The sequence below is a fragment of the Acinonyx jubatus genome, chromosome E4 (genome assembly GCF_027475565.1).
Source record: "Acinonyx jubatus isolate Ajub_Pintada_27869175 chromosome E4, VMU_Ajub_asm_v1.0, whole genome shotgun sequence".
In the NCBI taxonomy this organism is placed as follows: domain Eukaryota; kingdom Metazoa; phylum Chordata; class Mammalia; order Carnivora; family Felidae; genus Acinonyx; species Acinonyx jubatus.
This window is the reverse complement of record NC_069395.1, coordinates 609,450-636,557: the sequence shown is the minus strand read 5'-3', so window position 1 is coordinate 636,557 and position 27,108 is coordinate 609,450. Positions and strand designations below refer to the sequence as shown.

The 27,108-nt window shown below is 49.4% G+C and overlaps 1 protein-coding gene, 1 long non-coding RNA gene and 1 other non-coding gene across 3 annotated transcripts in view; 1 reads left to right on the top strand and 2 right to left on the bottom strand.

The window, feature by feature from the left end:
* The first annotated feature begins 169 nt into the window (after nucleotides 1-169).
* On the top strand, nucleotides 170-12,068 carry LOC113596253 (uncharacterized). The gene is made up of 3 exons (XR_003417014.2): nucleotides 170-393; nucleotides 499-4,627; nucleotides 4,669-12,068. It is a non-coding gene; the product is annotated as an uncharacterized LOC113596253 (long non-coding RNA).
* The window catches only part of UBAP2L (ubiquitin associated protein 2 like), a 39,008-nt gene continuing 12,917 nt past the window's right edge, over nucleotides 1,018-27,108 (bottom strand). The window contains exons 9-28 of the mRNA XM_053209379.1: nucleotides 24,317-24,369; nucleotides 22,658-22,743; nucleotides 20,656-20,827; nucleotides 17,819-18,017; nucleotides 16,951-17,228; nucleotides 16,620-16,792; nucleotides 14,975-15,164; nucleotides 14,212-14,266; nucleotides 13,426-13,600; nucleotides 13,035-13,107; nucleotides 11,872-12,067; nucleotides 11,703-11,791; nucleotides 10,700-10,753; nucleotides 10,032-10,113; nucleotides 9,075-9,292; nucleotides 8,517-8,622; nucleotides 3,881-3,948; nucleotides 2,954-3,151; nucleotides 2,498-2,548; nucleotides 1,018-1,663 (exon numbers count right to left, since the gene is read on the bottom strand). Coding sequence (XP_053065354.1) covers nucleotides 1,568-1,663; nucleotides 2,498-2,548; nucleotides 2,954-3,151; nucleotides 3,881-3,948; nucleotides 8,517-8,622; nucleotides 9,075-9,292; nucleotides 10,032-10,113; nucleotides 10,700-10,753; nucleotides 11,703-11,791; nucleotides 11,872-12,067; nucleotides 13,035-13,107; nucleotides 13,426-13,600; nucleotides 14,212-14,266; nucleotides 14,975-15,164; nucleotides 16,620-16,792; nucleotides 16,951-17,228; nucleotides 17,819-18,017; nucleotides 20,656-20,827; nucleotides 22,658-22,743; nucleotides 24,317-24,369 — 2,612 coding nt within the window. The 3' untranslated portion in view covers nucleotides 1,018-1,567. The remainder of the gene's footprint in view (nucleotides 1,664-2,497; nucleotides 2,549-2,953; nucleotides 3,152-3,880; nucleotides 3,949-8,516; nucleotides 8,623-9,074; nucleotides 9,293-10,031; nucleotides 10,114-10,699; nucleotides 10,754-11,702; nucleotides 11,792-11,871; nucleotides 12,068-13,034; nucleotides 13,108-13,425; nucleotides 13,601-14,211; nucleotides 14,267-14,974; nucleotides 15,165-16,619; nucleotides 16,793-16,950; nucleotides 17,229-17,818; nucleotides 18,018-20,655; nucleotides 20,828-22,657; nucleotides 22,744-24,316; nucleotides 24,370-27,108) is intronic.
* LOC113596255 (small nucleolar RNA SNORA58) lies at nucleotides 10,176-10,311 on the bottom strand. The gene has a single exon (XR_003417016.1). It is a non-coding gene; the product is annotated as a small nucleolar RNA SNORA58 (small nucleolar RNA).

Sequence of the window (27,108 nt, the reverse complement as noted above, 5' to 3'; positions counted from 1 at the left end):
AGCGAAGCGTCGGGCCACTTGCCGGAAAGCAGGGCTGCGAACGAGCACACTGTCGCAAAACGGCCGTCAGCGCGGCGCGGGCGGGGCGGACAGCGCGACTCGGTCCGGGCGGCGAGCGGGCGTCCCGAAATCGCGTCTCCCGAAGCTCGCCCGCCTCACGCGCCGCCTCCCCCCGCGCCGCCACCGGATGGCCTGGGCGCTTCGACGGCGTGAGGCTGCGTGGGGCCGGCCGCCGCCGCCAGGGGGCAGCCGCCGCCCGCGCTTCTGGTCTGAGTTCCCCGGTCGGTCTCGGTCGGGGACGCACGGACCTAGCGCTCTCCCGCTAAAGTGGTGTCGTTAAGCGGAGTCCTGAGCCCACCGGGCAGGCCCTGCGACCAGCAGGGCAAAGGCTCGGTGAGAGGGCGAGGGGAACCCAGGGAAGGCTTGCGGGGGGGTGGGGGGTGGGGGGGAGGAGTTTGGAGCTGTAAGTACCCCCTCTCCGGTCTCTGAATTTTCCAGCCTGCCGTTCCCTGCACCCCCGCCCCCCACCGGGCCCCGGCCTTGGTCTCCAGACCCCTCCCGTACAGAGAACTGCCGCGCTGACCTCCAGGTTCCCAGTCTGACAGCTGCAGGTCACCCTGCCTTCTCTGCAGCTCATTTGCCCGGACCCATCTGCATTACACTTGGGTTCTTAAAAGCCGTTTTTTTCCCGCTCCTTCTTAATCCTCTCCCTTTCCACCCAGTATCTGCTCCCACTCCCTCCACAGCCCGAAATCTGCTGCAGATGAGCAGCTTCCGGAGGAGATGCGAATTTGGGTGGTTCTTTCTAGGCTGTGAAGTTCTTGGGGGAGGAGGGCAGGGAATTCCCTTAGAGCAAAATACTAGCAGCACTTTTAAGGGCAAAGAGCTCTTTTTATTCCATGGCCTTCGGGGAGCCTGGAGCCCGCTAGAGGCCCGGCTGGTGTGTGACGCTCATTCACCAAGCTGGTCACTGACGAGACTGAGGAAGTCCTAGACGGAGCAAGAATGGGCAGAGGCTGAAGGTAGAGGTTTTCTTTTTATATATACAAGACACATTAATCCATTAAATTTGAGGACACAGTACAAAAAAAAAAAACAAAAAAAAAAACCACTTCAACTAATTCATCTGACAATGCTGTTCATATTCATGACGCCATTTTTTGTTGTTGTCTTGTTTCCTAATAATAAAGGAGGAGACTTAGGGCTGTTGGGCTGATATATATTTGGGGGTCCCCCCTCCCCACCTCATCCATACACCACCAGGGTGAACAGGAGGAGAAGGAAGGCAGGGCCCACAGCAAAGTTTCATAATCTTGAATGCAAGGGGGGAGGAAGAGAGGAAAGGGGGGAGGGAAAGGAGAAAATACAAATCCTATAATACATACAACAGAGTGGGGGGTGGGATGGGAATGGACAGACATGAAGCTGAGGCATGGGGTGGGCTGCTGGGGGTGGGGGGGGGCAGCAGACCCCCCCCCCCCACATTCCTTTCTTTGATGCCGTTTCCGTAGTTGCCAGGCTGAGAAGCCCTCTCAGAAGATGGGACCAGGAGAAGAGGCTCAGGGCCTCAGTTGGCCCCCCAGCTGTAGCTGTTGTAGGCAGACTTGTTGGTCTGGGGCTTCTGCGGGATGGAGCTGGTCTGGCTACGTTGCCCGCTGCCCGTCTGCAGGGAATGGGACGATGAGGAGGAGGAGAAAGGTGTCTAGTTAGTGGGACAGATCTGTGACATCTTCACATGCAGATCTGGAAACTCTTGCTCTCCCCTTGCTTAGAGAAACTGCTCTGAAGTTTACTTCCAAACCACAGAACATTTAATTTCTATAGCTGCTAGGGTGCCTCGGACAGGGAAGAAAGCATTTCCAGCCTTTAAACAGGGGAACGATGACAAGACGGCAGGACCTTTTAGAGACAAGACTGTGAATGAGTTCTACCCACTTTCCACCCCACCTTCTCCCCTACCCCCACTGCTCTGAGAAAAGGCTACTCTCTCTAGAGAGTTATGGCCTCTTGGAGATGAGTGACCACAAGATGATTTCATTTTCGTTGATCCCATGAATACCTCAACTGGGAAGGCTGTCTCTGACAGCAAGGCAGCCCTTACTTATCCCAGCTCCCCAGCTCCCTGGGATGCAGGAGAGGTCACCTGTACCAGCCCATGCCCCCCCGCTCCCCCCATTGCACAGCGGAGAGCCCATTTCAGCCAAAAGGCAGGAGAGAGAGTCTGAGGCCCCAGGCTCCAGACGCTGGCCCAAGAATCCGTTCCGTTCCAGTAACCAAGTGTTTCCAGAGTCGCGGAAGGGCAGAAAGAAAAAGAGGGCACTGGGGAGGGGAGGGCAAGAGAGGAACAGGAGGCCAGAGAGCTCAGCAAGGTGTCTGTGTCTGTGTGTCCTGATCTGTGACGGTGCAGCTTTTTGTCTTCGAGTTCCCTGAGGCTGTGGAGGTGAAGTGGGGGCCGGGAAGGAGTGGGTTCAAGCACATCATCATTCAGTTTCATTACCTGCTCCTCCTGCTGGCGCGGGCAACACAGAATCATCTGCAAATATGGTAGCTGAGGCAGAACCAGGATATATGGAAAATAAAGGGACAAACTTTGACAATAGAACTCCACCATTAGAAGGGAAAGCTACAATGTTGGGAAGGGGGGAGGCCGGGAGAGGTCAGAGGGTAGGTGTGACCCAGGTCTGATGGGATGAGGGCAGCTGTGCTACAGGAGGTAGAGGAGAAAGGCACCGAAGGAACCGGGCGAAGAAGGTTTCAGCCCGGCCCCTTCTCTGACCGCTCCTCTGCCGGCAGCTTGTGTCGTGTGCGCTCGTGTCTGTCTGTGCTGTGTGCCCATGGCTGGCGCTGGGAGGGGTGGGTGAAGGTGGTGGTGAGGAAGGGTAAGAGAAGGAAAGGGGGGAGTTTCAGGGGACAGGAAGGAAGAGGAAGGGAAAGGAGAGGGGAGAGCTATTACCTGGCCGTCCTGCTGCAGGTGGTGGTGGAGGATCTGGGAGTGCGGCTGCTGATGGGGGGTCAGAATGTGCATGAAAGGGGCAGGTGGGTAGGCAGCAGCTGTGGCTGGATTGATGGGCCCCCCACTTCCTAGGGCTGAAGGCAAGTTGAAGGAGGCAGCAGGAGTGCCGGAATGAAAACCTTGTTTCTCGAAGGACTGCTGTCCAGGGGGTGGGGAGAGACAGCAAAAGGGGTCAGCAAACCAAGCCCTGGACTCTCTGAGCCCAAGCCCTCCACCCACTGGGAGCAGCACGCAGCAAAGGAGGCGCACCGCACCTGCACCAGGTGCCCGGGTCTGCCTCCGCTGTGCTCTTTGGGAGCCGTGTGATCCTGACAAAAGTACTCCCTCTCTGCCTCCGTCCTCTCCTACGTGAAGCAGGGGTGCCGTGGACTCCCTAGCCGTGGGGACCACACGACAGGACGGGTGTGAGGCTGCCCTGTGACTCTACAGTCGCAGACCATCTGCAGCTGCTCCCCTACTGCCACCCTGGCGCTTGGCCACGAAGCGCTCCGCCAGGACTCCTGATACTTCACGGTCGCTCCCACTGTGTCTTTACAAAGACTGGATCGCACCAGCTTCCCTTCAGTCCGTACTCGTCATCTTGGAAAGTTACAAGAAGGCTGGCGGTGGGCAAAGTCAGGACAGCTGCACAGTAAATCCCGCATCACAGCGACCGGCCACACCTCCCCTTCCTGAACACTTCTCTTGCTTGTTCTCAGAGGGCTAACTCCAAACTTCTAGAAATTGAAATCTAGAGACCACTCATTTTCTGGGATGGGCTTCCTGACATCTCTCAGGTTGTTCTTGTTCACTGAGCTTCTGTCATTGCAACGCCACCTCCTCTGCGTCCGTTAATCTTTCCACCGGTACCTCGAGCAAGGCACCTACCTGGGTCTTGGAGTACACAGAACCCGAGATATCTGGCACGCCCGTGTTACTGGAGGTGACTGACACACCTGGGGGAGGAGGAAACAGGAGTTAGCTCAGCTGGCTGCCTGGCCCCCCTCTCGGGGGGAGACGGTGTGCGCAGCCTCTAGCTAGAGCACTGCAGGGGGTCCTGCTGTGTTTCCAGCTCAGGTCAGTCCTGAGAGATGAGGGTTCATGCCCCACGTCTGCCCTTTCCAGGTGCGTACTGAGTATGTATGTGAGGGGGCGAGTGAGGGGAGCTGCTTTTTGTGGGGCAAGGCTACAGGCAAGCCTCACCAGCATGTACCTTTCAAGACACTTTTGTGCCAAAGCCCAAAAGAAATGTATTAAATGTTTAACATCCGTTTCAAATCAACGCACCCAGAGTCCACTCAGTCCTGCTCCTGGAGACAGGTAGTCTGGGATCTTCCTGTTCACAAAGAGACACTTTTGGGCTCAGGACTGCATGCTTTCGCAGCCTAAGGTAAGCACCCAAGGAGCATTCCAGTCCAACCCCAAGAGCACGGCCCGTTGTCAGTCTTGGCTCACCTGGCCCCCCGTCTCCAATTCTGGCGCTTCTAGGCCACGTACTTAGGATTTAAAGAGCCCACACCTCTGAGGTGCATTTCCAGCTAAGTAACTGAGGCCCAAGCACGGGGAGGTGGGGAGGGTAAGGAAGGGAGTGGAGTATGTTGTCTCCTCCAGTCCAGGTGGAACACAAAATCCGACGTCCTCACGCTTTACACCCTGAGCTTCTCCCGGGGACACAGGCTCTCATCCATACTCCCAATGACTTGTGTTCCCCGGGTAAAAACTCCCTGCCACCAGGGCCACTCCAAGGAAACCAGGACAGCATATTCCTCATCTCGATTTCTAGTCCTTAAACTGAAATACACACTGTACCCTGGGGTATGGGGCAATGGATCGAGAAAAAGCCACCAGATGAAATAATCCAGCGTCTTACTAAACAAATTTTCTGCAAAGATTTGAGGAAAAGCAATTCAAAATTAACTCAGCATTTAAAACACACTTAAGATATATTCGATCTCATCTCATGAGATAAAATGAAACTTCCGAAAAACTGCATTTCAGCCTGTGTCCCTGGATCCTTCTCCTGCTGTTCGAGGCCCTCGGATGCAAGAGCTTCTCAGAAGCACCGTGCCAAAGTGACCAAATCACAGGTCCCCCCACAACGCAAGAGCAATTCCCCCGTCAAAGTCCAGAACCCAAATCCTCCCAATGCCTAGGATGCAGGCAGCCTCCCAAGGTGGAGTCCACCTTGGACAACCACTTCAGGATCTTCCCGGTACGTGTGGTGTCTTCACCTGGAAGCCCCGCCCAGAGCGCAAACCCAGATCGCTCCAAGAAGGTGCCGAAGAAAAATCGCACAACCGCAGAAACAGCACGGAAAACACCGCCCTTCTCAGGCAGGAATTCTCCCCTCAAGGGCCCTGAAGCAGAAGAAGGGATGATACAGGGACTAACGGGGTAGTGCCTTCCCTTCCCTTCTCAAACCCCAGGTGCCCGTGTGCCAGTCACCGGTGGTGGACCTGACTTTAAGCACAGTTCATCTGCTACAGCACCGAGGAGGTTTGTGCGGAGGGCCGACAGTGAGGTGGGACGGACGGGATACAAACGTTTTGGAGGGAAACGAGAGACGATGATTGATGTTTACTGCAAAGGTTCTAACGCCTTGTGGACACCCTGGGCCACCCCACGCAGGACAGGACAGATGGCTAACTGGTTTCTCGAGCTGGGTGGTGGGGAGCAATTTAGCTCCGGAGTGCCCCTGCCACACACACCTGGGCTCGGTCTTCCCAGAGGCTGGACCAGCTAAAATCCAGCTTCTAGTCCTGAGGCCGTGGTCCGGGTGTTGGGCGAAAGGACTGGAGACGCAGGACACGAGAGAACACCGCAGCAGCCCTAACAGCCTGTGTGAGCACTAGAGGCCCTAGACGTGACCTGTGTGGCTGCCCCACTTCCCCTGCACCTGCGACAAGAAAGCTCCTCAGACTAGAGTTCTCTGGCTTTCCAACAGTCAGCGCCCCGCCTATCCCCGCCCTCCCCCGCTCCCAAGCAGCTACGAGCACACTGACAGGAGGTGGACAGCAGGGAGGAGAAACGACAACCGATGCCTCCCAGCATGGCAGCCCCGGAGGGCTGGGGACAAATACAGAGAAAGTGGAGCATCCAGGTTTGCACTTAACGAAGGATGATGCTCTCGCCGGACGAGTTAACTCTGTAAACAAAGGGGCGACGGTGTGCCAGCAGCTGGATCGAGTGGGGAGAGCTCCCGTCGTCACAGAGAAGTGGAACGAAACCTCTCCCGCACGTCCTTAGCTACACCCACAAGTGCAAAGCAACGAGTAGTCCACAACCCCCGAGCAGTCTCGAGGGACTGAGAACAGTGCTGCAGGCCAGCACGGTTGTCACAGCCGGGGTCATCAACTAGCTGGTCACTAAGACCCAATCAGCTCTCAAGCAGCCATCCGGCCCGGGGCCTTGGAAGCCACTTCCCTCAACCAACTCCAAACGCCACCTCTTTCTGCCTTTCACCATGACATGACACTCCAAGCTGTTTTCGTCCCTTCCCTCTGCTTCCGTCAGAGGCACAGGAAAGACCTGGGTGGAAAGTGAAGCGCTGTACTAGGCATGGGGAATCAGGGATTTCCGGCAAACCACTTTGTTTACCATTCAATCAAAGGGCCGAAAACGGACGCTGCCTCCCCCTCTCCCACTTGACAAAATCACCGCGCCGAGAAGGCAACAGTTCTCCATCCTTTGGCTACGCTGGGCTTTGATTGAGAAGGCCCCCCTCCACCCTTCGTCCACAGCACGACATTGGCTCCTAGTGTCCAGAAAGACATGCACGGAAAGAACGCCAGAGTTAGCTAAAGAAATACCACAGTTTATTGAAGACTACAAATATTTTGTTACAAGGTGAAACTACATCCTTCCAGAAATCAAGAGCAACGGCAGGTGTGTGCATTGATGCTTCGGAGGCGCTGCACCGCTTGGACTCGGAATGGGTAAGACAGGGTCAGACACGTGGGGGAGAGGGAAACGGGGGCAGGGCAAGTTCAAAGCCCAGAAGGTATCCACCAACTCATTTCCCCAAGCCACGCAGGCCATGGCCTCAGCTCGGCAGGCTCTCCTCAGCGGTCTGGTTTCTGAAACAAGACTTCAGTGCAAATTTACACACACACATAAAACACAGCCCCCAGCCTTGGGCCAAATTAGCTCTCTGCCGTCCAGAAATGCTTGTAAGGGGGTGGATATTTTCTTCCTAAAAGGAATCAAATACATAAAAATAAATGAATTTAGAGGTTGATGAGGCACGGGATGACAAGAGCCCTCCGTGGGGTTGGGAACTGGGGCTTCTCAAAAGACTGTTACAGCGGATTTCTGAACTCTTTAAGGTAGATAAGAGCCTTGGATTTCCAGAATCAGGTAATGCCATTCTCTTTTATTATCAATCACCTACCTCTTAAAATTCTTGAACCTGGTCCAGCTAAAACCTAAATCTAACGTTCTCAGAATGGGGCCGCGCCAAGTCAGAAAGCTGACGTCCCCACCAAGGATTAGGGTGCACCTTGCCCGGTGAGAGGGGCAGCCACGAGGAGCGGGGCATCTCAGGATTTCTCCAGGTTGAATCCGGACTCACTCCAAGTGCTCCAACAGTTCAAAGCTCCATCTGGTTATTAGTTCCCAGACCTACTGCCCTCTGTGCTCAGCTCAGAGTTCCCCGATGATTGAAACCCTCGGGCAACTGACCCACCTGGGGCCCACACAGTGGTGAAGAACGCAGATGCAGCCCCCTCCAAACCACCATGACACCACACGTGAGCTTAGAATTTTGAAGAGCCCTCAATCCCAACTCTTTCAACTGCAAAATCCTCCTCCCCACATTCATCTACAAGTCACTGAAAAAAGCCGATGGAACTGTCCTCCACAAGTGGGGTACAGGCCTCACTAGAGGAGCAGGGGACGGACTAGTTACCTTTCAGGTCAGTTCCTACATCTCGGCCCTGCCATCAGATATGCAGACTTTGCCAAGAGACCAGCCATACAAACGAAGGACCCTCTCCCTCTGTTGAGCTCTCGCACCCCACACCTTTCTCTCCATACCCTAGGGCTCCCAGCTAGGGAACGAAAAGGGGCTGTGTGAGAAAAGCAGGTTTAAGTGCCACCGAAAGGTTTAAGCCCAACCCACCGGGGCACACTGGCTAAGAACCCACCCAACGCTGCTGGGCAGTGACTCTCCTTGAGAACTACCGGGACCAGACGTTCTCACGCCTGTCCCCACCGACAGCACAGTAACGTCTTGGGGCCCCTTGTCCTGCGTCCCACCCGAAGCTTAGGCCAGCCAACATATTCTGACAGCCAGTGCCGGCCCCGGGGCACTGCCATCGTGAGGGCTGGACACATGTTCTGACACCAAGCACGTCTGCTGGTGCCGCTCGGACACCCATGTCGGTCAAACGTGGACAACCCTACATACAGATGCTAGCACGCACACCTCGCCAACCCTGTTCTCTCAAGCACATCCTCCTCCCCCAAAACTCCTTTAGTCACATCCTGCAGAAACCACGGACAGCTGGGGTCAAGGGGTGCTTACCAGTGTTGTATCCGTGAGACCCATATCCACTTGGCTGTTGGAAAGGGGTGGCTGATGCGTTCACACTGACATTCACACCATGCTGCTTGGAAGAGGTAGGAGCCACCTGGAGAGCAACAGGGCCAGAAGGGAGGTGAGATAGTGACAGAGAACCGTCACCAACCTGTCCCCGGAACTAGGCACTCAGATGGCTATGGTCTTCAGGCAAGCTGACCACAGTCTGCTTAGTAAAATGGGTTCCCTACGGAGCTTTAGAAAATCTACCAGTGAAGTCAAGAAACGGTAGTTTGAAGGAAGGGCAAGTGCCAAGTGGCAGGAGGGAATGAATGACAGTCTAGGGTCCAAAGCTGGACTGTATCATCTCCCCTCTTTAGAGAACTCTAAGAACAGGTCATCTCTATCCCAGTACCTCCAATTCCAGCCCCCACCTCTCCCAGGACAGAGGAGAATGGTTTTTCCTCATCCATTATTAAAAAATCATTTAGCCATGAAGGCAGCTAGGATAGGGTCCAGGGGCTGGGCTTCTTCACCAAAAGGAAGCCAAACCCAGGTACTCACAGGGAACACAGCAGGCCCATACTGGAAGGTGCTGGGGAGGCCCGGAACCCCTGTGTAGTATGGCAGGCTGGTGTAACTGTAGCCAGGAGGCAGCGCCGGGTTCAGGAATGTCTGCTGCGTCGTGTGGTGAGTCTGCGTCTGGTTCTGTTGGGGTTGGGCCAAGGTTGTGGCCGGGGCTGGGGAGGAGGCATCCCCGCGGCCGAACTTCGTGAGGTCACCTATGACAGGAGAGAGTAAATATACCTGCTGTCTATTTCACCCCCGACCCCAGCGCACAATTACTTCTCCTGGTTTCACAGGACTCCAGAAGACCTCGATTAAAGACTGTTAAAGGTCAATTCTTTGAATTACATTTTCTCTCCGGCTCCATTTGGCATTGCTGAGCACACACTCCGCACTGTGCTAGTCAAGCCTGATGTCAAATGCCTGGGCAACGCTGTGGGAGACGGGCTCCCAGAGTAAAGCATGATTTCAGCCCCACCCTCCCTGCCTTCCCGCCTTCCCTCCACAAGGAACACTCCATGCTGCACTCAGCAGACAAGGACAGGTCAAGGAAAATGATACGCCAAAGAGGTCAAGCATAAAAAGAAGGATCACAGCCTAGTGAGGCAACCAGATTGCCGCTGTGAGCAGGGAACAGGAGCAGAGACAAGCGGAGGAAGGCCATTTCAACCCCTGCACTTCCCGGAAAACACTGGAGAATGGCAGAGAAGCCTGTCAGGGGGTCATCTGGAACCACCGGGAGACAACAAAGTAGGACGAGAAGGAAATGTCCGTCTTCAGTAGCATCCCAAATCTACCAACCCGGATTCATCACATCTGTTCCAGACCTTCCGCCAAAGGTCTTCATTAAAGTGAGAACTGGGTCCCTGCTCGCCATTAACCAGGTTTTTGCCACCAGTCCCAGCACACACTCCTGTCATCTGCACCCCTCCCCCCCCCCCCCGCAAGCCGTACCAGAGTAGGGGTTGCTGGCCAGGCTACCGTCCCTCCCCGTCAGCGGTGTGGTGGGCGTGGGAAATGGGATGCTGTAGTAATCCTAGAAGAGACAAAGGGCACAGACTGGATGCCACTCATCTGCTCAGCGCAAGGTGAGAAGCGGAATGTTGGGAGCGCTGCATTTATCCAGCCGGCGAGCGAGCTGGCTGGAGCTGGTAAGAACTCCCCGTGACTCTTGCACACACTGTCCCCCTCGCCCGGCCACCGGCAGAGTCAGGCGAGGTCTACGGGTGTGCCCACCGGGAAACAGGTCGGGACCATCGGAACAATAATGCTCTCAAACCATTAGGTGTCGTCCCCAACAGTCCACTGCTACCAAAAAATAGATTCTGTTTCTGTAATTCAAAGTGTCTGACGTGTCAGAAAAAGCATCCAGAGAGCTCTAGAGTATTCTGAGCTATTTTTAAGGTTAAAATTTGTTTACTTTAAAGAGGTCACAACTGATGAAAAAAAAAGCTACCTGAGAGCTGACCCACTCCCCCAGTCCCTGATCTTAAATCAGGGTTTGCATCTGGACGTATAGGTTGGGAAAGAGCTAATGGGGGGGACTTATCAACTGAGCACCTGAAACAACCCCCTCAAGGCTGTAAGGTCGCTCTCTCCTCCTGCCCTAAGCACACACTCACCAAGGGGAATCTCGTCTGAAGCATCTGTAAGTCATCGTAACCATATACTTGCGGCTGGAAGACACAAGCATGTAACAGTGTTCACAGGGATTGGCTACCACAGAAGCCAGCCAAGGTGCCAAGGGACAAAGTCAGTCAACAGAACATCCATCCTCATTCTTAGGAAGAACAGAACATAGGTTACTTCCGGCAGTTCCCTTTAGGAAGAAAGAAGTGAAGTACAGACTGGGTGATTTATGAAAGGTCTCGAAACTTGCCATGAGCCACATACCACCGATCCAACCCAGAGGCAGCGGTGGGGCAACAGGGGCCAGGTAGGAACGGCCGTCAAATACACAGCTTAAGACTCATCTCTTTCAGAAAGGATTCACATCTTACTTGTTTTCTCTAACGTATGGGAAGTAAGACGTTATGCTGTTAAAAAATGTGCAAACCATTATTGAACGTTTCCTGTGTATGATGCTCGCTTAGACACTTTCTGAGAGGCCAGAACGGGTGTCTTTTTAAACATTTCAAATAAATAGCCTTTACCTTAATTGGCACCAAATCTATGAATTTGACAGAAGATACACCGGGACACAAAGCTACCACTTGTCAAACCACCTACTCTCCAGCAGTCCCAGATCAGGTCAGGGAGCTCTGTTCTTCCCAGGTCACAGCCAGCTGAGAACCTCACAGACAGGGACTCAATCCTACCCAAGAAAATAATTCTCTGAAACTGAAAGGGATTCCAGGTGGGCACTCTGGCCTTTAGCTTCCGAAGCCTAGAATTTGTTTCACACAGAGAAAATAGACAATAGGAGGAGTGGCCTCCGTTCAGTCCTTCCCCTCTAGAAATGACGATTTTTGCCCCAAACTACGAAGATCAAAAACTGGTTTGCTTACATGCGACAACCACTCATTTATTCTCTATTTTAATTACAGTCTTCCACCCGAAGCCGGAGCTGTAAAGAGTAGCCACACCGTCTTCATCTTTTGCAGAAGCTGCTTCAGCCTCACTTACCGGGTAGGCGTGTAACAGCCCTGGAGCCATGATGTACGGATTAGGCAACAACGGCGGGACCCCAGGAGGGAGGTTGGGAGGAGCTTTTCCTAAAAGAGAGATCCCATTTTTACCCCGTCACACGATCACTCCTCTCCTCCATCCCAGAGGAATGCCGTCCACCTTCTACCTGAAGTCGTAGCGACCGAGCTCCGAGTCGAGGCTGTGACGGTGGAGTTGCTGCTGAGGCTGAGGCCTAAGCTGCTGCCGCTGTGGAGACTGGAGGAGACACTGACCACTGGGGGAGGTGCAGAGACCGTGCTGGACGTGGTGGAGAAAGTGCTGGAGGAAGAATGGAGGTTCGCCTCACTGTCCACGCTTGTGTGCTTCAAAAAGGGGGAGCAGTGGATGAGAAGAGGAAATAGCGATCAGCGAGACAGGTCAGGAGAGAGGCACAGCCCCTTCTGCAGGCGAGAGCACATCAGCCTCCCAATTAAAACGGCCGAGGCTCCTGGGTGTCCTTCACCAAAGGAGTTGGAAGAAATCGCGAAGTTTGCTCCGGCTGCCTGTTCCCCCAGACGCGGCGTCAGGCAGGGATCTAGTTAACAACACCGGCTGCACGCCCTCCAGTCAGAGCACATGTGGACAAACACGCCAGGAACCAATGCTGGCTAGCCAGCGAACAGTTTGGGTCAGGGAAATACAGCCTAGCCTTCTCTCCCACGTTCTCCTTCAGTAGTTCAGCAAGTTCTAATGAACTTAAACCAGAAACAGTATACCTGAGGAAAAAGAGTCTTCTAGGGAAGCCTGAGCACTCCTCTTCTCCCAGGTTTCTGGCAAACTAGACACCTTTGCCCCAATGGGTCTTCCTCACCGTCTCAGCTTAACCCCACAAATGCTTGTCCTAAATCACCATAGTGAACTTAATTCTCGGATCAAAAGCTTTCCTCTGGCCTTAACTTTCAGAGGATACCCGGACCCTGATTATCTTCAGCAGCCCTGTCCAACATACCCCCCACCATGGAGTGAGAACGGCTGTACAGAGGCCCTCACAGGCTCTATCAGAGCCATGAAGCCCTGCACACCTCAGTGTTAAGAAGGAATAAAAAAAGGCAAAGCTTCAGGAGTCACGTCCAGGGCTTTGAGAATTGGCCCACAGCTCAGCAGCATCTCTAGGTTCTTCTGCCTCTCCCGCCTTCCAACATCCTTTTAGTCCATTCCTGCAATCTCAGATCAACGATCACTCCGCCACCGCACGAAGGCATTTCCAAGAATCTCTTCTCGGGAGTCTCGCCGCTAGACTCCTCTAAGTGTAAGAACACCGCCCTTCCTCTTCAGCTGCATCACACTTACCAAAAGAGTGGATGTAGAAGTGCGCCCAGAAGACGTGGATGATGAGAGGGTGTTCTGCTGCGTCGATAACGTGCTGCAAAGAAGAGGCAGCCATCAGTCACGGTGCTGTGGTGACTGACCTGGAGCTTCCATCAAGAACACTGACGAGGACGTGCGGCGGTATATGGGACCAGGAAGACCGGAGACCGGGGGGAGCACCATGGCCGGCCAGGGTGGGGAGCAGACACAGCGAGCGGGGCTGCTGAGAAGAGAGAACAGGCCTCTCTCTCCTACTCCACAACTTGCAGGTCGTGACCGCTAACACGGCCCCTGGCAGGCAGCAGGGACAGGGCGGAAGCAGAGAACTCTACCTCTCCTCCCAACCCCAACATCCACCTGTGACCCGAATCACCTGCTGTGTTGTGTGGTGGGAGCATTTGCACTCTCCTCACCGTGGCTCAAGCCACCCAGGGGGGATGAGTGTTGACTGGCCGCTGTCAGCAAGGAGGCTGCGGACACCGTCTCGCTGAGAGGGGAGATGCCGGAAGTGGAAGGTGAGTCAGACTTCACTGCAGAGCCTGTAGCACCTGGAAATAAAGAATAATTATCTATCCCATCAGCGGAAAGGGAGTGTCTCTGACAAGTGAACAGACGACTCCAGTCTCGGCCGTCCCCGAGACAAGAGAGGAAGTTATTTAATAAGGGACTGTGATTACATAGACTCTCTTATTATTTTAAATTTTTTGGACATTTATTTATTTTTGAGAGAGAGAGATGGACAAAGACAAAGCGTGAGTGTGGGAGGGGCACAGAGAGAGGGAGACACAGAATCCGAAGCAGGCTCCAGGCTCCGAGCTGTTAGCACAGAGCCTGACACGAGGCTTGAACCAATGAATCGTGAGATCATGACCTGAGCCGAAGTCGGAACGCTTGACCGATTGAACCACCCAGGTGCCCCTAGACTCTCTTATTTCCAACATTTCAGAGCACTGATCTCACTTATCCAGTGAAGGGAACCGAGGGTACCATCACTCTTCTAAGTCAGAGAGCCCTGAGACAGGTCTGAGAGAAAACAGCAGGGCAGGACCACACGAAGACTGTGACCAGAGAAGCCAGGGCGCTTCCCACTATGATCGAAGAAACGCAAACATATGAAAAGGAGAGGAAAACCACTACAACACAGAGGAAAAAGCCTCACCTTCAACAGATTGCGTGGTCTGTAACTGTGTGGCCTGCACAGAGCTGAAGCCATTCTGGAACAAAAAACAGAAGAGTAAAAAACAAACTCAAGTGAAAAGTCGAGTTAGCACAGACTCAGCTTAACTTCAACCAACAAATCTTTCAGAGACATTCTGTAAGCTAACCAAAGGATTAACATAATGCAGACGATCTAAACAAAACGAATTTAAAATGGCAACAAGATAGACCAACCCCGTGTGACCCAAAGCAACAGAAGGCAGCGCCCCCAAACCGCTCAAGAGATCCCAAACCCAGAAGAGACACAGGAAAGGCCTGGGGGTCCCTGGGGGAGGTTGGGGAAGGAGGACCGTTCAGCCAAAGCACCCACTGTTCTGGCTGCACGGGACTGTCAGTCCGCTCCAGAGCACCTCTGGCATATGCTGTCCCCTCCCCGGGCCGAGACACGGCAAGGTGTCTATCGATACAGACCCAGAAGTCCAGTACTCAGATCTTCGCGAGAGAGAAAACAAGTACTTGACATTGATCCTACGACAAAGAACGAATCTCTAGTGCTGGCTTTAGTTTTCTGACTATGAATCTCCAGGCTTGCTGCAAAGAACTTTTTTATTTCTCCAACCACAGAAATGTGTTTTTTTCAGCTTCTCGGTCAGTACTTCTGTGGCATCCCAGCACCATTTGTCAAGAAGGGAAATACTAACACTGGAGACACTTTGCCCAATATTGTCTTAAACAGCACCCAGGGACTCTCAAAGCCACACTACCTTTGCCTGAGTCAGGTCCTTTTGGGGTGATGAGGAGATGGAGCTGGGGTACCGTCGAGTCTGTGTGGACCTCTGTTCATACAGAGGGCCCTGAGCATTATTTGGGGAGGTATAGGTTGTCGACTGAATTGGACCGCTCTGATAACCGGACTCCTGACTCTGGTTAGATGAAATTGTAGATGAAGATTCACTGTGGGGAGCGCAGAAGGAAAATCTCAGAAAACCAAAACAGAACAGATCCATGGATACTAAGGACATGCTGGAGACCTACTAGAGTAAGTTGATTATAATCAAAAGGAAAATTCCCAGCAGCAAATAAAAGACAATTTTCTCTTGACAGCAATAGGAATTTCCACATCCTACAGAGTCAGGGGTCTGAACTCAAACTGCTCGCCCACATTCTGTTTTAAGAGAAAGAGGCAAAAGCAGAAAGGATAGACTTTTTTGATCCTTCTGATATATCCTAACATGAACCCTAAGCACAGGGAAAGTCATCTGTTTCTCACATTCATTTTAAGGAATTCTGAGCTCCTGGCTCTGTCAGAAACCCTATTAAATATAAGGTACTAGGTAGAAACTCTGAGAAAAACTATGAAAATATTCACATAACTTAACGGCAATTATAATCCAATAGATTAGGCAAGGGCCTGATGCTTATATTTTTAAATTCAAGGGACTGAAGAAAGTAGCCTAGTCCCTTAAACTCTGCCAGAGCTTTTTCTTTAAATATTTATTTATTTTAAAAGAGAGAGAGCACACGTGCACACAAGGCAGGGGCGGTGTGGGCAGAAAGAGAGGGAGAGAGAGAATCCCAAGCAGGCTGTGCGCTGTCAGCTGACGAGGGGCTTGACTTCACCAATCGTGAGAACATGACCTGAGCCGAAATCAAGAGTCGGATGCTCAACTGACCGAGCTGCCCAGGTGCCCCATCCTCCAGGGTTTTCTATTGCTTATGTTGGCCCTTCGTGACACTTACCAGAGAAGGTAGGAAAGGCTCTTTTTTACTTGTGTCATCTATTGATGCTACTACCTCTTTCTTAGGAGGCCAGAGTCCTACCCTTCATATGCATAAGGCCCACACCAAAGGACCAAAGATGTCAAAAGCATTTTTAGCCAGATGCCAAGGTCCTCCTGTTAGACGTGCTATACGCACCTCTTAAGAACTGGGCGTGGGGACGCCTGGGAGGCTCAGCCAGTTGTGCGTCCGACTCTTGATTTTGGCTCAGGTCATGATCTCATGGTTCAAGAGTTCCAGCGTGGAGCCTGCTTTGAATTTTTCTCTTTCCCTGCCCTGCCCCCCCAGCACCCCCCCCCACCAAGGAACAGCACACGGACATGTGCTCTCTCTAATAAAAACTTACAAACAAAAACAAAGTGGTGGATGCTTCTGTTAAAAAAACAAAAAAACAAAAAACAAGAACTAGGCGTGGACACTCCAGAAGTATGCAAGAGGTATATTTTCATCTGTTTAGTGTTACAGATAATCTTAGTAACAGTATTTTGAAATGCTTAACAAAATGCTACAATCGGCTACTTTTCCTTCAATCAGAGGCTTGGGCCTCTTTGGAGTTCTAGGAATCGGCAAGAGACAGAAAAAGTGGTAAAAGCCTGACAAAAAAAGTCTTGATTGAGGTTTCCCCTCTACCTGGCTGTGCTGGTATAGAGGCTACTTGGAGCCTGGCTTGAAGAGGCGCTCGTGGTGGGGGTGGACTCGTAATCAGAAAGGACAGGCTCTGACCCAAACTGCAATGCCCCAAACTGCAGGTTTAGCCCTGAGATATCTGCTGAGCCAGGCATCTCCACAGCCAGAGCAGGAATCTGTAACGAGAAGATAATGGTTTTATTACAATCTTACTATAAGACTGATAAAAAAAAAAAACCTGTTTCAAATTTGCAAACTATCCCCTCACGATCTTGATTCCCAAATCCCGCATCCCCTTTGCCCTAAAATGACACCCATCACAAAGTTCAAGTACCTTAGAAGTCAAGGAGGCCTTTTTCTTCTGCTGTTTCAATTTCTGCTGAGCCGGCTGAGGGCTGGAGGACTGGTTATCTGAAGACCCGGGAGACATCTGTGGGGCCGAGGTGGATTTGCTCGGCAGAGGAGAAGAGGGCGGTGGAGGTGCAGCGGTGGAGGTGGCCACCGTGGGCGGCTTCTCCTGAAGGAACACCTCCATCATGGCTGAAGACGGCGTGAAAGCCTGGCGTTTGCTGAAGGGGCTGTGTACTGTGGAATCGTCCGGGTTCTTCAAATCTGCATGGAGAGTCCCGGTATGTATGGGGTCAGGGATGCTGATGAACGTCAGTGAAACGCTATTATCCTCTCTCGAGCCATAAACAAGGCCCTCGAGAATCAGTACGTCACATAAACAAGTCCTTATCTAGGACTCACTCTCACTTCTAAAAGTGACAATCACGCATCGTATCTGTTCTAAGTACAGCCTAATCAAATCAGCACTATTAGCCTGCTTGTGTAAGACAGGAACCTACAAACTGTCCATGTTTAGAGCGAAAGGTCCTACATAATGCCAAGCCCACAAACCTCCTAAGGCAACGTTTTTTCAAACACTGAAGACCAATCTAGGGAGAGTCCAAACACTCCGTGGTCAACAGAAGACTGCAACTACGATGTAAATGTCTAAACTCGGTTAAAGAGACACTGAGCCTCAAACTTTTTACTACTTCCTAGCTTTCTGAACTCAGCCTGTGTGACTAGAGGGTATCAGTCATGGGAAACCAGCCAGGTGGCTGTCCTTCTCCTGACTTCAAGAAACATTCTCCACCCCCGACTCCTGCAAGCTCCTGGTGGTAATGTTCCAACACGTCACTTTCCACCCTTCTCACCGTACTGCACCAGCGATGGGGACTGTGAGGCGGAGCCCATGTCCCAAGAGGAGGTGGCGGTGGTTCCAGGCTGAGAATGCTGTGCCGCCAGCTGGGCCAGGGCCTGAGCAGTCTTGAACTGCTCCAAGAACTGAGAGCCCGTGGTGCTGCCACCTTTGGCTTCGCCGACATCGCCAAACCCTTTCCCCAACATGCTCACCTGCAGACCGACACAGAGAGGGATGAGAGAGACCTACGGCAAGCAGATGTGCTCACCACTTGGAAACACTTGGAAAGTCACTCAGACACAGGGGGAGCCAGGAGAGACCCGACAAGTAAAGAATATCACCAGACTGAGTACACAGTCTAGTCCATTAGAGCACGGTCTCTGGAGCCAGACTGCCTAGGTCCAAATCCTGGCTATGTAATTGTGGAAAAACCTATTTGTGATTTCTCTGTACTTCATTTTCCTCACCTGAAAGCAAATGAAAATAGTATTGCATAAAGCTGTAGGGGGATGAAATAATGTATTAAAGCATTTAATATGTGTATGGTACATAATAAGCATCATTAAAATTTACACCATTACTTCCTCTCTCCTCAGGTATAAAAATCTAATGACTGATAGAATTTTTCTCCTTTAAAAAATTTTTTTTTATTTTTTTGTAAGTTTTTTTTTCAAATGCTTATTTATTTATTTTGAGAGAGCAGCAGGGGAAAGGGAGAGGGAGAGAGAATCCCAAGCAGGCTCCACACTCAGCATGGAGCCCAATGTAAGGCTCGATCTCACAACATGACCTGAGCCCAAATCAAAAGTCGGACACAACCAATTGAGCTACCCAGGCACCCCGGAATTTTTTTCCTTTTAAAGGTTTACATCAGGCATCTTAGGTGGCTCAGTTGTTAAGCATCTGACCTCAGCTCAGGTCATGATCTCATGGGTCATGAGTTCGAGCCCTATGTCGGGTGAGCAAGAGCCCCACTTCAGACAAACACAAACCCTACTTCGGGTGAGCCCTGCTTCTCTCTTTCTCCCTCTGCCCCTCACTCACTTGCACACGCACACTCTCAAAAATAAGTAAATAAAAAGGCTTACATCAACCAGTATTTGATTATTTTTTTAAACTGTTTTTTAATGTTTGTTTATTTTTGAGAGAGAGACAGAGTGTGAATGGGGTAGGGGCAGAGAGAGAGGGAGACATAGAATCCAAACCAGGCTCCAGGGTCCGAGCTGTCAGCACAGAGCCCCACGTGGGGGGCTCAAACCCACGAACTGTGAGGTCATGACCTAAGCTGAAGTCGGACACTTAACTGCCCAGGCGCTCCAAGCAGTACTTGATTACTAAATTAATACGAAGGCTAATATGAAATTTCAGTTCAGCCATTAAGGCTCATTTTGCCCCTTCCACTAAACAGCTCAAAAGTAACAAGGAGAGCTAACCGGAGCCTCACTTCAAGACAAAGAAAAGAAAGCTAAGGGCCTGTCAACATCTCTGCACCACACAATCAAATAATGAGTCCGTATGATTCATCTTCTCTGTGTGTATCCAAGTTCTATAGGACAATCACGAATAAGAAAACAAAATTTACTCTTATGCTTTTGGGGGATTTCCCCCACTCCCTACTGCTAGGTAAGACCCCCAGCCTAGTCCAGCAGATGAACCACATGGCCTTGACTACTCCAAAACACCTTCAGGGAGATTCGGTCTAGTTTCCCTTAGGTTCTTATTCAACCATATCCTTCCTCATCACCATCAATGAGCAGCGCTCTCTTAAACGAAAGCAATCAGTCCAACTCAAGGGAAGACATTTTTCCCACTTCAGTCTATGTCACAAAATTATACGAACAAAAACACAAACACCCGAAGTTGAGTTAAAAGTATATGACTATGGCAGGGAGATGATCCCACATGGTAACGATTATCAGATATTCTACAAGTGCAAAGCTTTAAAGATACAGCATACTATGTAATGTCCGTGTATAGGGAGCTCCTATGTTATTTATATTAAAATTTTGTTTTACATCTATTAAATTTTAGGGAAAATTGGTTCTCTAATGTATGTTTCTTTCTTTCTTTTTTTTTTTTTTTAAGAGAGAAAAAACACAAGCAGGGGAGAGGAGCAGAGGGAGAAAGAATCTTAAGCAGGCTCCATGCTCAGCACAGAGCCTGACATGAGGATTGATCCCACGACACTGCAATCAGGACCTGAGCCAAAACCAAGAGTTGGATGCTCAACTGAGCGAGCCACCTAGGCGCCCAAGCATCTGACTCTTGATAGCAGCTCAGGTTGTGATCTCAAAGTCATGGGATCGAGCCCAACACTGAGCTCTGCGATGACAGTGTGGAGCCTGCTTGGAGTCTCCCTCTCTCTCTGCTCCTCCCTGCACACTCGTGTGCACTTTCTTTCAAAATAAACAGACATCATTCAGTAAAACCCCAAGTTTTTGGAAGCTGAGTCCAGAAACATCTGGTTTAAACAGATTTATATGGCAATTCTGCTATCGAGAAATAGGCAAGTGCTACAACTTCCCATCAAAGTTTAACTAGAATTGAAAAAGGATTAAAATCTGATGTCATTTTTTTTTCCTCTTCAACAGCAAATTAACACTTGGCACAGTGAGTGTCTGGTAAGTGATATGGACTCACTTTTAGAGGAAGATTCAGTCTGTCCAAAACTAAGTCCTCCTACTGCACAGCACCCTACTACCCAACTCTGTGTCCCTACCACCAAGGCTACTTAGTGCGGGCTACTTAAGGCTACTTAAAGGGGATGTTTTACCCCACCCCAAACCTGTCACCGGAAGGCAGTACTCCATGTACGTGCTGGAGTTAAAGGGCACTGGGTCTCTTACTTACCATACTGTGATGAGAGAATGAGTTTCCTGAAGCAGGCTGTGTTATGGCGCTCTGCTTTGAATTACTGAACACCAGAGGCTGCGCAAGAGAAGGAGCCTGAGATGGATCCAGATTAGAGGAATCATTCTCCATTGAAGATGGTGTCTTCCCCAACAGAACAGCAAGATCGATTCTAGTGGAAAGACAGAATATACTGATGAATAATGACAGAACATTCTAGCATTCCCAACTCCCAGAGTATGGTCAGATCAAAATAAAGTCACTCATCAAAAACACAAAGACCAGAAATGCTTAATTGACCAAAATAAATGATGTGTAAGAACCACTACAGGATCTAGCTGTGTTCTAATGGCACTGTCAACCATAATGTTAAATATTTCAATTTAGTTACATTAATTTAATGGAATAGCAAATGTTAGTTTTAATGCAACAGCTTCACATTTGGGCCAAAATTTACAAAATTTTTAATGAATATTTTAATAATGAATACCTGCCATTACCAATACCTAATACACAAAAACTTGCCAGAGCACCGGCACCTTCAAGTATCTTTGGAATTGACCCCCCAACTTCCATAGACCTTCCCAAGTCACCTGTGGTCTAAGGAGCACACGTATAGTTCCGCTTTGCCTCTAGTTCTCAGCACAGAGCTCCTAAAACCCTTAAAATTTCCTAAGTGTCTCTTGTTATTCGTAATGAGCCTCTTTCAACCAAAGTCCACGCTAACGAGGTTACTCAGGGTGGGAGCCCCACCCCCCCAGAGCTGCAGGAAGTGGGCTGCCACCAGGAATACCAGCAATGGGATTAGAGGGTTAGAACTTTCAGCCCCAGCACTCTTTACCCACTTCTAGAATCAGAACGAGCTTGGAGACTGCCTTCGACAGCCAATGGCTTAGTCAATCAGGCCTATCTAAGTAATGAAACTTTGATTAAAACTCTAGAACAGGGAGATTCAGTGAGCTTCTGGGTTAGTGGATGCACTGAATGTTGATGAATGTACTGGGAAGGCACCCCACCCCCTGCCCTGTGTGTGCATCTCTTCCAACTGGCCACTGTACCTGAGTACTGGTTATAACAAACCAGTTATGGCAAGTAACTCTTCCCTGGGTTCCGAGTCATTCTAGCAGATTTCTGAACCTAAGCAGGGGGTGAGGGGTGGGGTAGGCTGTGAGAATCCCCAAATCTGCAGTCAGCCAGGCAGAAGGGTGTGGGCAGCCTGGGCACTCATCTGCAGTGGACCTCACACCTCGGAAGCAAGGGCAGTCTTCTGGGATGGAGGCATCAATCAGGGTCTGTGCTAACTCTGGCAAGTGGCAGAACTGAACTGAATTACTAAATACCTTGTTGGTGTTCAGAGAATTGAAGGACTGATGTCAGTAAAATGAGATACTGGTGTCAGAAAAACAACACACATCGCCTCTGATGCCCCTAATGTCCTATTCCTAGCACGCTTTGGGCTTCTGAGTTATCAGCTATCATACCCAGGTCTAGAAATAATCCAAGAGGCTTTCTGGGAATAAAAATATTCCTAGTAAGTGCACCTCCCTCTACTAACCCCAATAACTAAGGTTCAAGTTCTAAAAAATTCATTAGCCAGATCCTAGGGGAAAAATGACCGTTTTACTCAGTAGGCTTGGCAGACAAAGATCATTATTATAAAGCAAGAGAAGCAGCTACTGAACAGTTCTGCAAACTGAAATAAATGAAAACATTTCCATGTTTAACTTTACCTTACTACCAGACAAGCTCAATCGTGCTAAGTTTTAATTCAGGTTGACCTATGTAATTAAAGGGGCTATTCTGGAAAGAATCATCTTTAAAATTGTAAAAAATGGACTCCCATTCAGTAGACCAACTCTTACAACCCGATCAGCCTCACATGCTTGCTTCCCGTTACTGCCAGCACCATGGGAGCTCGAGAAGGCCCACTGCTGCTCTTCCTTACAGCCCCTTCTCACCAGGCCCATTTGGGAAAGGACACTGAACTTTACCACACACTTGCCTCTGACCAGCAGTGATTGTCACATTCTCCGCAGGCAGAGGCACTGAAGACACATTAGAGGCAGTGAAGATCTTGGTCTCAGAAAGCTGGAAAACAGAAGGATTAGTCACTTCTGGTGTTAAGTGGACTACAGTCAGAAACCTGGCTCAGGTAAGGGGAACTTAACACCAAGGAAAAGGGAAAACGCTCAGAAGAGAAAACCACCTAGCCGGAGGAACCTACATGGACTGACCTCCATTACCCTTCTAGATATGACTTTATCAAAAGTGTAAAATCAAGAAACCCTATGAAATACAATGGGAGTCACATGATATGCACACTGAACTTACAGAAAGCTGAATACACATGCTACAAAAAAGAGAGAAAACCCTTTTATACTTTCCCACTAGAGTTCCCAACTCACACCCTTACCCAAACCAAACTTTATCTTCCACTGCTCCTCTCAAAGAAAGAAAGGTTACAGCCAAGACAAAGACAAAATGAAAGAAATTCATTCCTGGCTTTTGAGCAGTAAGGACCCAAGTGCTGGTGAATTAGGGTCTCTGTAGGGATGATTTCAACTATATGCAATTTTTGCCTTAATAGTGACTTTATTACACCTACCCTTTGCATTCTAAGACCCTAAAATTAGGTAAACAATTGTAGGGAATAACTCATTCCACCATTCAAAACTTGCTTTGGTTTTGTTTTCACTTTTTGACTAAAATCTCTTCTCCAAAAACAGGGAATCCACTTCCCCAAATATATCATTCTCTGAAAGTTGCTTAAACAGACCAAACCAAATCCTAGAAAGTATTCATGAGGCAGTCTAGCTCAGTTACAACAGAAAAGAAATCATCCTCTAATGCGGATGCATCTGAAATTTTAAACACTCAGGTCTGGCAAACCCAAAGTTTGGTCACCATGTCACCATAAAAGCTGCCTTGCCTAAATATATATAAGTATAGAAAGCAGACTGAAAAAATGTTAAAACAGGATTTAATCCATGATTACTGAAAACTACAATTCACAACAAAATCCTGACTGTGACCAAGAACGAGCAGAATTCTTTTACTCAAGTGCTACTCCAGTGAGCTCAGAGTGCTGGCTTATGTGCCACCTCTGTGACACCCACGACTGAGCTGTCCACGTTGAGTCACGCTGGAAGATCTATACTTTCATCTCAACTATGAAGCTGGGCTTCAGAACCAACCAGATTGTGAATTCGAGGACGCGGTACTCTCTCACTTCGCACCCACCTCTAAGCCAATCACAGGACCAAACACCAGTGCCCGAATAGGAACTAAATAGCCGAACTGGCTCAAGAGAAGTCATGGGCCACCAGCAGCTGTTACTCAAGGCACTACCTGCCTAACTCCATTTCTGGTGCTCTACCCAACCACCATCTCTTGCTGGGATAAATCCGACAATCAGATATTGGACTTACACAGGTGCACTTGCCCTTTCCATAGTCTGGTTCCATAGAGTCCTGTTCATGCCCAGTCTCCTTCATATAACATATGTGAAATGTTCTGGCTCAGAACACTATTTTGGATGTAAAAGTTTTGGGTCAGAATCTTAAGGGTGAATTTTGAAGGGGTAGAAATATACCCATTTTCTATCCCTAAACACCACTAAGGGATAGAAAGCACTAGTGAGGAGTGACCCGGGAATACCTACGTCTTCATTCCAGTCTTCAGTCCCCCACTCCTCTGCCGCGGTCCTCCACGCACCTGGCAATAAAGGAAAAACAGTGAAGTAACTTAAGTGCCAGTACACAGCATGTGCAAAAACACTAATGTATTAAAATAGTTCCGGCAGCCAAAAGAGTAACCAGATTTTAGTAATCAGAAGAGATTCCTAGGTTCCAGGGGGGAGGAAAAGACTATTTAGAAAGGGATACGTCAGAAGACCAGGGTTTTTCATAAGATTATGACTTCACACCTACTTCCAGGCTTTGTTACACAGCTTTAACAGCAGAGATAGTGGGGAGTGGGGGAGCGAGGGGCAACAGGTCCAATGCTCCAGGCAACCTCTTAAGACCCCTCAAGCCCTCTGCCTTAGTGGTCAACTCAAGTGACAGCAGCAGCCAATTTACACCAGAACGTACACTACACCTTCTCACCTGGTAGGAGACAGCACGATGGGCAGAGAGAGAGTGGCGGTGACTGGGGAAACACGAATGGCTGCCATGTGGCAGTGGAAGGGCAGCGGAAGACAGGCTTCCAAACTGCGGGCACTGACAACTACTGCTATCAGAACTCAATGTAAAAATGCATACTCAGCAGAAGTGTATCGATCTCATTGGTCAAACCGTAAGAAACCCTCATGAGTCTGTTCTTTTCCACGCCTTTTCAGAAGACATTGGACAAAACTGAAAAAGCAAACATGTCTGTTATTATCCTAGTCCTAATCCTACAAAACGTGACCTCTAACCTGCCAAGGGCACAGCGCAGACAACGCAGTCGTATACTCGCCCCATGTTGGTCATAACAAAGTCAGGATGGTTTCTATAGGAAAGTTCCATCAGCAGTAAAACCACCTTCCACACTCCCCTTGTTTTGCTTCATGTGTACGTATATCCTCAGAAAAGGAAACTGTTCTACGAGAAGCAGGATTCTTCCCTTCAACTGAAGGACCACAGTAAGAAGTAACACCTGACTACTGCAAAGGACAAGAACACTCCTTATTTTCTTCTCTAAAACAACAGTACATGTTGATCAATTCTTCAAGCCTTCTCTCCAAATGGAGAAAACTTCTTTTAAGAATTACAGTCTGGGGCTCCTGGGTGGCTCAGTGGGTTGGGAGTCCGATTTCGGCTCAGGTCATGATCTCGCAGTTCACAAGTTTGAGCCCCTCATCAGGCTCTGTGCTGATGGCTCGGAGCCTGGAGCCTGTTTCAGGTTCTGTCTCCCTCTTTCTGCCCCTCCCCCACTTGCTCATGCACACTCTCCCTCTCTCAGAAATAAACATTAAAAAATTTTAAGAAAAAGAAAAAAGAATGAAAATCTGGCATTCAGATATTCACTGTCACCGAAGAGAAATATTCTAATACCTATATTCCCGTATGAAATTCTTCTAGGGGCCCCTGGTAGGCTCAGTCAGTACAACATGAGATTCCTCATCTCAGGATTGAGTTCAAAGCCCTACATTGGGTGTGGAGATTTCTTAAAAATAAAATCTTTAGAACCCTATTTCATAAAGAAAAAGACAGTCATTATAATGCTTCTTCCAGGACCACTTATAACCGCACAAGGGAAATTCCGAACCACTTAATAATGGCAACGTTCTCCAAATCACACTAAAGTCCAATTTCAGTTCAGACAAATTACAAACCATATTCTTCTCTCCCTCTTTGGTGACACTACTCTTCCTCTCCATTGACATCCAACCTGCCTTGGATAAATGGAACCCAAGATCTGGGTTAACACATATACATAATCCTGGAGTTGGAAGTGACCTGAGAAGTTATCTCCTATTGACGGGCTCTCTGTCAAGGCAGCAATGTTCTCCTGCACTCTCGTGACTAGTCTAAGACGCAAAGGAAGAATGCAGATGCCTACTTGATCCAAGACAAGATGCACAGTCATGGCCAAGAAGGCTGTACTGAAAAGGCACGAAAGAACAGTAGGAGTGCTAAGGCTCTGAGCGATAGGTAAGGGTTTCCATTCTGTCAGCAGAAAGCAGTCAATGTAAATGTTAAATAGTCATTAAATGATCAAAAATTTTTAAGAAAAAACAGGCACAGAATATGAGAAAAAAAGGCAGAAAAAGAAAAAAAAAAGCAGGGAAACAGAAAAATGACATATCCACAGATATTCCAATTCATAAAAATCTATAAAAATATCCGGGGCAGTCAGGCACCTGGATGTATCATACCAGGAGCAGTCTCAAATTTTCGGGGATAATTTGACCCCTCAACCCCACTGAAATCAAGTCCTGAAACAAAAAAGAAAAAAAACACAAGCAGTGAAATTTTGCTTCTGAATGAGAACATTTGCCCCAAAACAATTCCCACTGTACCTGTGGATATTTTAAGGGTAGGTTTCAATTTCTTTTTAAATAAAAAAGGGAATTTGAAGTTTGCTATCATGAAAACACAAAAAGAGATCATGCATGAATGTCACTTCATATTGTGAAATTAACAACAGCAGGAACGCATGAAGCTACACCCAACACGTTCACACGCACAAGACGAGATCGGCATCAGACAGCTTTTCATTCAGCCACAAATCCAATTTCGGATTCTAACCTCCCAAATCTGCTATTCTCTCCTCAGTATAAATAAACACACACCTCATCCTTCCTTGCTTTCCAAACCAGATCCTTGCTGAAAACAGCTAAGGCTTGCAATCTAGGACTGGGACTCCATGCCTGATTTTCTATCCCTTAATGTCTATTATCTTTTCTGCCAATGAGAAAAAAGCCAAATACCCAAAAACTAGTGCTCAAAAGCAGTCACTTCTGGTATT